Raw genomic sequence first — 8,646 nt, forward strand, 5'->3', positions numbered from 1 at the left:
ATGGAGAAAAAATTGGAGAGATCAACTTTTGGCCTCTACGAATAACAAACTAATACCAATGTGAAACTTACCACAGTCGTCATTTTAAAGACGAAACTCAAATGGAGTGGAAAAAATGGCAATTAATCCTAGAACAGTTCGGACAGGCTATTTTATAACGTTCTTTTGATCAGAAGTTTTTGAAAATTAAGTGTAATCCTTAAAGTTTCAATGACTGGGTATTCTCGTGCTTGACAGACTTTATTTATTTTCCTCTCATCCTTAATAAAATGACGTTTTTATCGTAAATCTCCAGTACAATGTGAGCTCATTCAGAAAGTATTCCCCTCCAATTAATATAAGAGCGCTAAATCATCACAAGCTGCCTTAAATGCTGCATTATCTGATGGTCCGATCTAAATTTGAATGGAGCGATCTAACTTTTGGTCGGAGCGAACTAACTAGGAGCGATCTAACCATGGTGTGATCTAACCTGATAACGGAAAGTAATGATGGCAAAAGCGAGCGTAAAACGACAGAGAACGCTGGAAACCACGATGGACACACGAGGAGTGAGTAAGTTTTCTTAATCTTACTTTCGTAAATCGACCATACTTCTTTTCCCAATTCCATTCCTAATAACGCATCACAATTCTCATCGGCTTCTTGCGTAACTGAACACCGCACCATACCGCGCGTGACGTGAATCAATCTTCTGCTTTCTGTCTAAACGTGTGCTTGTGATGCCTGTGCTCAAAAGAATTACAGACAGAGTACAAAAATTATGACATAGACCGCTTAGCTTTGTTTGAATGGGAGGTTGTCGACGTGGCTCTCTTTTCCAAAGTGCTTGCCACTATTGCCTGCTTATGAAATGAGCGCTACTTCGACAGCTTAAAAGTGCAACAAGTTGACAGATATTAGAGGCTTAGATAGGTATGAATGTTCCCGTGGTAAGACGATGAAAAACGCTTACAGAACGTCCTTAATTAAACAAGTGAAGTTAATTATAATTTGTGTAGAATATATGCTTAGTAGTAGCGACCACGTCAAAGGTTCGGAGACCAAATGGCAATATCGAAAAACCCATATTTATTAGGAAATGTAAGAAAAGGAAAGGAGGCACTTGGCACATTGGACCTGCAAATGATAAAACTTGAAGAAATTTTGTCATCGGGACGGTATATCGTGTCCTTCTGCAGGCCATCTACCTTATTCAAGTTTATAGCGGTCTTTCTACCCTAAAAGCAGATTCACCCTAGCCAACCCGCCTGGCACAAAGTTCTTCACAAGCCGAATAATTTCGTATTCTTATGATACGTTCTGTTGAAATTTCTTTTTCACTTAGTGCGGAAGGTCATTATCAACATGGACATTTAACTTTTGTGCACGATGCATGTTACGATGTATCACCTTCAAGATTAGTTGAATTGAACTCAAGTTTGCAGCTTGGATCTTATTTGTCACTGTTGACGATTTTACAAGGGTACAGCCGCGAATTGAAGGTCCCTGCAAATGATCTGTGAGGTTATGATAAAAAGCTGCTGAAGCGAATCGATAAAAATAACGTAAGGAAATGATTTTTTGGGGGGGGAAGACGTTCCGATATTACCTTTGGGCCATAGTTTTGTGTGAAAAAAGCAAAATTGTTAACTTATATTATTCTTTTTTTCTTCTTCTTAACTATTGGAGCGTATGAATTTAGGTGATACTTATTTTTAGCTTAAAATAGTCCGGCCTGCAAGTCACTTGAAACATCAAACTACCAAATCGTCAGCTTTTCATGATAAGGGATAACTTTTCGCTTCGAGAAGCGTCGACGTGTTTAGTACTGTTAACTTACCGGCGCTTTATGGAATCGTCCATTCGTCAGAGGTGAAAAATGCGGTCCCAATATACAAGGTAAGTAATTTTAATTACTTTTAAACGTCGTGGTTAAAGACCATGTAAATATGAGCAGATTTTTCTTGTAGGTATTTAAACATTTATGTATTTATTTATGTATGAACGTGACTGTGCATGTATGTAAAATCTATCTATTTTATCTAACTATCTATCTACGTGTTTATGCATTAATTTCCCCTGAAGAGTAATCTAATCACGAAACTGGCTTGTCCAGATAAAGCATAGTCCCTTTGTTTTTTTCCATAACAGCGTTTTTCAAATCGGCTGTTTATATGAATAGGAATACTCGTTTTAATTTTATCCCTCTCGCAGAGAAACCCGTGGTCGAAATATCTTCAAGTCCAGAAAACAACAGTTTCCCCATTGGTGCCTCCATAAGCCTGACTTGCAAAGCACAGCCAAGAGCGGAAGATGAATCACATTTGGATAGATGGGTCAACTACATCCGGTGATACGATCCACAGGGTAATGAAATTGGAACTAAGTGCCAGCAACCTGATCGAGAAAAGCGTATCAAAAAATACAGCTGCCAATCACTGCTTAAAAAACTGACAGTTGACAAATTTGGCAACTACACTTGCCAATCAGGCAATGATTACCCAAATCACTGCAGAAGGAAATCATTTAATGTAAGGATCCAAGGTGAGCAAATCAGGCCGCATCGCGCAGAATGCCTGGACATCATTAATTATTCGTCAGCACTGAGGCGGGAGATTTTAATGCTCTCGCGCCTTGAAAAGCCCGTAATTAGAGAAGAAATGGCCGAAACTAGCGCAGCAGCGTTGATAAATTCGCTTTTTCAATTGCCAGGAGCAATAAGTGAGAGACCCAAGAGTGGAGTTTTGAAGAGGAATGGTTAATCTTTAATTTAAGCCTAAAAAGAGGAAGTTTGAGAAAGTATAAGGACTATTCCTGGGCAATTGAAAATGACGAAAAAACGGACATTTTCAGTATGAAGGCCGATTTCAAAAGCGACTTTTCAAAAACTCAAACCAGCTCCAAAAACCTAAGAGTGGAAAATGAAAGATGGATCTTTCCTGAAACAGACAACCACCATTCCTCGCAGTTTTAAAATTCTTAATCGAAGTTCCTTTCCAAAATGGGGCATTTCGAGTTCGACACCATTGTTTTCAGCCCACGCTTGAAAAACAATGGCTGTCAAATCTAAACAATGGCCTACACAAGAGAACCACCATTTGTAAAATAGACGATTTACCGCGAGTTTTAAAAATTATCTCAGTGCGTCAGCAGCTCTATGCAACTAAACCACGCGATGATGAATAATCAAAGAAAAAATGATCGTGATCGGGGGCTCTTTTCAGAGCTCACAGAACCCCCGATCCACCCTTATCTTGTACAAGAAGTTCCACCTTTTCTTGCGGAAAGCAATCCAGTGTACATAATTCAAATGGGCGGTGAAGCAGCCTGGAAATGGAGAGTGTTTTACAGGCTGCCTCGTAGAGTATTTGATTCACTCCTGTCTCTCGGCTAAAAGCTAAATGAATCCTCCTGCGATCGCGTTGGTCGCACAGTCGGTGAAAATATAGGGAGATTTAAACACAAGATGGACTTAATTACAAGCGGTAGACTGAGGCAAAAAAAATACGAGCCGAGACGTGATGTAAGTAAAACTATGAGAGAGTTTAAATGTTCACTTGAGTGATAGTTAGGAATAGTTTGCTTATTTGTTATAAAAAAAAAAATGAAGAGTGAGTAATCGTAACTATTAATATCATCCAAGATGTTGATATGTTCCTTTTTGCTGTAGCTGAAGGAATTCAATCACCAAGACAGTTCAACAGTTAAAGTCAAAATATCAGGCGATAGAGTCAGAATGTCTCATTCTAGCCCCTTGTTTGTTTGTCCCTTTTCTATCTTAGATGAGGGTCAACACGTTCTCTCTTGTACAGGTACAGTGCCTTGATAGTTTATTGTTCTGAATTCATGCAACTACAAGCCTAAGAGGAAGAACAGCAATGCAGACAGTACAAAATATAGAAAATCAAGGTTGGAGGTTGATAGAAGAAAAGAGTTTTGTTGCACGAGGAAAGACTCGCCATTTTTAACGGAAGTCGAACCCAGTCTCGCACGGGTCTGAGTTTGACAACGCTTTTAAAATGTCCGCTCTTTGAAAGAAATCATAGTCATTGTTGGTCATTAACTTTATTTCATTCGGTGGCTCTTAAAGAAGCCGTTTGTTTGTGATGCTTCGGCTGTCTGCTGCTCTCAAACAGGACAAAACAGGAACGAACAGGCTTTGAGTGGCTGGCTGGCGGATCTCTAGTTTGACTCACTGATCCCAGAGGTCGAAAGTCTCGGTATTTACGCCGCTGGATGAAAGATGAGTTTAAGTGTAATCTACTTTATTAATTCAAGATGGAGGATATAAGTTTCATTCTATCAAAGAGCAAAAAAGGACACACTGAACAGTATTTGTATTTGAATGATCTTTTTCAATACACTTCAGACTTTATCGCTATACATTATTCGACGATCATTCATCCATTCCATCATCGCTATACATCTGTAGTTCGATAACTAATCTGAAGGACAGAGTGAATACAATGTACTCGAATCGTCTCAAGACACATCATCACCAATAAAGATCAGTGGTAAGTAATACTTCACACTAAAATATGGAGCGAAGTAACTTATGCTAGGAGCGAAGTAACTTATCTGATAGACCGATCTAAATTTTGAGTGGAGCAATCTAACTTTTGGCTGGAGCAAACTATCTTGAAGCGATCTAACCAAGGTGCGATTTAACTGGATAACGAATAAGACCGATGGCAAAAAAGAGCATAAAACGGCAGGGAACGCCGGAAACCACGAGTTTTCTTAATCTTACGAGTAAAATGTTTACATTTCGAAATATCTAGCATTGTAAACCGAACATATTTCTTTTCCCAATTCTATTCCCTAATAATTCATTACAATTCTCATCGGTTCCTTGCATAACTGAACACCGCTCCACACAACGCGTGACGCTTTCATGAATCAATCCTCTGCTTTCTCTCTAGACGTGAGCTTGGGACGCCTGTGCTCAAAGGACTTACAGACAGAGTATAACAAATATGATATAGACCGCCTAGCTTTGTTTGACTGGGAGGTTGTCGACGTGGCTCTCCTTTCCAAAGTGCTTCCCACTATTTGCCTGCATATGAAATGAGCGCTACTTCGACATTTAACAAGTTGACAGATATCATAGGCCTAGATAGGTATGAATGTTTCCCGTGGTAAGATGATGAAAAACGCTTACAGAACGTCCTTAATAAAACAAGTTTAGTTTATTACAATTTATGTAGAAATTATGCTTAAATGCTTAAATATGCTTAGTAGTAGCGACCACGTCAAAGTTTCAGAGACCAAATGGCAATATCGCAAAAACCGGTATTTACCAGGACATGTAAGAAAAGGAAAGGAGGCAGTTTTTTGTTTGTTCTTTTCTTTTTCGATTTATGATTCTGAACTCTGGAAGTGCATCTGTCTAACGATAAAATAAAGAAACTCCAACCAATAGAAAAAATGAATGTGAATATGAAATAATTTATTGGAAGAAACACAGCTGGTCCTTGTTGTTTGAGATCATCCAACGCGCAAAGAACTTTCCCACGCACCGATCGCTCGTCAGCGTGCGCACACATCTTCCTTTTTTTTACTCTTATCCACTAGATACCATTTTGTAAATTAGATAACAGTAGCATTCTACAGTTTGCTGAGAAACAGCCCTAGCAAAAAATCTTCGATCTTGTCCAACTTTTAGCGACTCACTTGGAAATTGTCGCTCTAACCTTCATTGTCCTCATGTGACATCTGCTTAGTTGTATTCTATTACCAATAGAAATGTCACTTCATATGATCATGTTTATTTTTAACTCACGGATGCACGCACAATTTCCTTGTGGAGCCCTATCACTAGTTTTACTGCCTTCTAATACATGGTATGTGAACGAGTCTAACAGCTACCCAAAGGTAAGTTTATGAAGTTTATGAACAAAAGAGTTCTTAAATTATGACTTTTTGCATCCTCTTTGAAAACAAGAGATTGTTTTAATATAATACGAGTTACGACTTTGAAAGGATACAGAATTGGATCAATGTTTTGAGACTATTAGTGAGATCGTATTCCGTGCAATTCTAGTGGATGAGTACTGGTTGCAGCGTTTTTCTAGGACATTACATCCAGAAGTGTTAAATGTTCGCTAATATTTATTCGTAATCGTTACCATAATTTACCATGATCAGTCTCAAATATGGCAAACATTTGAATCAGTCCATGTATATGAACCTTTGTTACGAGTCATCTTACGACAAAACAATTAAATTCAAATTGTCCTAAGTAAAACGACTCTATTTTTAAGGTGAAATTTCTCCAATTGTAGACAACAAGATCAATCTCAGTAAAGGGTAATTTACCCACTGTATTGCAATCCTATATGAACTGCGCCTGCTTTGTTCTCCAAAGGATTATCATTGGCGTAGTATTCACCATTTGATGTGATGAATCATTCTCTAGTCTAGCGACCGATAACGTAGCATGGTTTTATTCTTTTTTGTGACAATTTGTCGCAGCCGCGCATCAGTAATTTCAAACGAGTAGACTGGAGTGTGTCGTGTTTACCCACTAAATTCGAAATGTCAATTTTGTCGCCAGCATTCTCATGCTGAAAAAAGAAAAATGTATTTTTAAAATGAAAATTGTGACATTAAGCTTATTTCCAAGAGACAAATGCCTTATCTCGCAAACGATTCACGTTTTGAATATCATTCATTCAATATGAAAAAAAATATCAAAAGTGAAAAGTGTATTTTTAAAATAGAAATTGTGATAAGCTTATGGCTTACTTCCAAGAGACAAATGCCTTATCTCGCTAACGATTTCCGTTTTGGATATTATTCCTTCAATATGAAAAAAATTATTATTTCAACTTCCACCATGTTTTCATTACTACGGTGGCCAAACGTATGCATCCATATGATGGAGAAAAAATTGGAGCGATCAACTTTTGGCTTCTACGAATAACAAACTAATACCAATGTGAAATTTACCACAGTCGTCATAATATTCCATTTTAAAGACGAAACTTAAAATGACGTTTCTTTCGTAAATCTCCAGTACAATGTGAGCTCATTGTACTACACGGGTTCACAAAGTATTCCCCTCCAATTTATATAAGAGCGCTGAATCATCACGAGCTGTCTTAAATGCTGCAAAAAATTTCCTTAAGATGTCAGAAAACAGGTGAAAAATACATGTCGTTACTCCTTGATCTTCGAAGATTTCGAAATTTTCATGATGAATAACATTTAAATCGAGGTTTCGAGTAAATTATGTAACGACTAAATCATTCCTACGTTTATCTAAAATTGAAAAATTGCTAGAAAATTTTAATTTATGCGGGAAAGCAAAAGCTGAGAAGCTCGGAACAAACTGTTGTCCCTGGTAATGACTGACGTTTTGACAAACGCAACAGACGTTTTTCTTTAATAGGAGTCTCCGCCAGACGGATCAAATAAGATCATCCACTCGCATAAATTGAGTCTGGCGGTACTTGTTTAGACGTCAAGATTTGATGACTTCGGTTTTAGGATTTTTTTGTGTAAAAGCGATAAAAATAACCGAATTATGTATCAGGAAACGTGAAAATTTGCTTATAAAATCTAATGATTTTACACTTGTAAAATAATTAGAACTTACTCACATCTTGTGTGTCCGTTGTGGTTTCCGGCGTTCTCTGCCGTTTTAAGCTTGTTTTGTTATCACCGTTATTCCAGTTATAATCTGACGTGTAAAATGTTCACATTTCGAAATATTCATAAATCGATCATATTTCGTTCCCCGTACTATTCTTACAACGTGTTCAAATTCTCAACGGTTCCTCTCCTAACTTAATACCGAGTCACACAACGTATGGTGCTTTCATGAATTAATCCTTTGGTTTTACCGAAAAGTGAACTTTGGACGCCTGTGCTGGACCTGCAAATGATAAAACGTGAAGAAATTTTATCATCGGGAGGGTATATCGTGTCCTTCTGCAGGTCATCTACCTTATTCAAGTTTATAGCGGTCTTTCTACCCTAAAGGCAGATTCACCCGAGTCAACCCGCCTGGCACAAAGTTCTTCACAAGCCGAAAATACCGTATTCTTATGATAAGTTCTGTTGAAATTTCTTTTTCACTTAGAGCGGAAGGTCATTATCAACATGGACAATTAACTTTTGTGCACGATGCATGTTACGATGTATCACCTTCAAGATTAGTTGAATTGAACTCAAGTTTGCAGCTTGGATCTTGTTTGTCACTGTTGACGATTTTACAAGGGTACAGCCGCGAATTGAAGGTCCCTGCAAATGATCTGTGAGGTTATGAAAAGACGCTGATCTTGTTTTGAGATAAAATAACGCAAGGAAATGATTTTTTGGGGGGGAAGACGTTCCGATATTACCTTTGGGCCATAGTTTTGTGTGAAAAAAGCAAAATTGTTAACTTATATTATTCTTTTTTTCTTCTTCTTCTTTACCACTGGAGCGTATGAATTTAGGTGATACTTATTTTTAACTTAAAATAGTCCAGCCTGCAGGTCACTTGAAACATCAGACTACCAAATTGTCAGCTTTTCATGATAATGGATAACTTTTCGCTTCGAGAAGCGTCGACGTGTTTAGTACTGTTAACTCTTACCGGCGCTTTATGGAATCGTCCATTCGTCAGAGGTGAAAAATGCGGTCCCAATATACAAGGTAAGTAATCATAATTACTTT

At 37.8% G+C, this 8,646-nt stretch overlaps 1 protein-coding gene across 3 annotated transcripts in view; it reads left to right on the top strand.

Annotated features, from left to right (window-relative positions):
• Nucleotides 1-5,728: 5,728 nt before the first annotated feature.
• The window catches only part of LOC131799917 (fibroblast growth factor receptor 4-like), a 14,614-nt gene continuing 11,696 nt past the window's right edge, over nucleotides 5,729-8,646 (top strand). For 2 of the 3 annotated variants that reach the window (XM_066163243.1, XM_066163256.1), the window contains exons 1-2: nucleotides 5,729-5,856; nucleotides 8,454-8,625. In XM_066163243.1, coding sequence (XP_066019340.1) covers nucleotides 8,505-8,625 — 121 coding nt within the window. In that variant the 5' untranslated portion in view covers nucleotides 5,729-5,856; nucleotides 8,454-8,504. Of the gene's footprint in view, nucleotides 5,857-8,213; nucleotides 8,248-8,453; nucleotides 8,626-8,646 lie in introns of those variants that run through there. The other variant, XM_066163248.1, reaches the window with a different exon arrangement.

This window comes from Pocillopora verrucosa, chromosome 1 (genome assembly GCF_036669915.1).
Source record: "Pocillopora verrucosa isolate sample1 chromosome 1, ASM3666991v2, whole genome shotgun sequence".
Classification (NCBI taxonomy): Eukaryota; Metazoa; Cnidaria; class Anthozoa; order Scleractinia; family Pocilloporidae; genus Pocillopora; species Pocillopora verrucosa.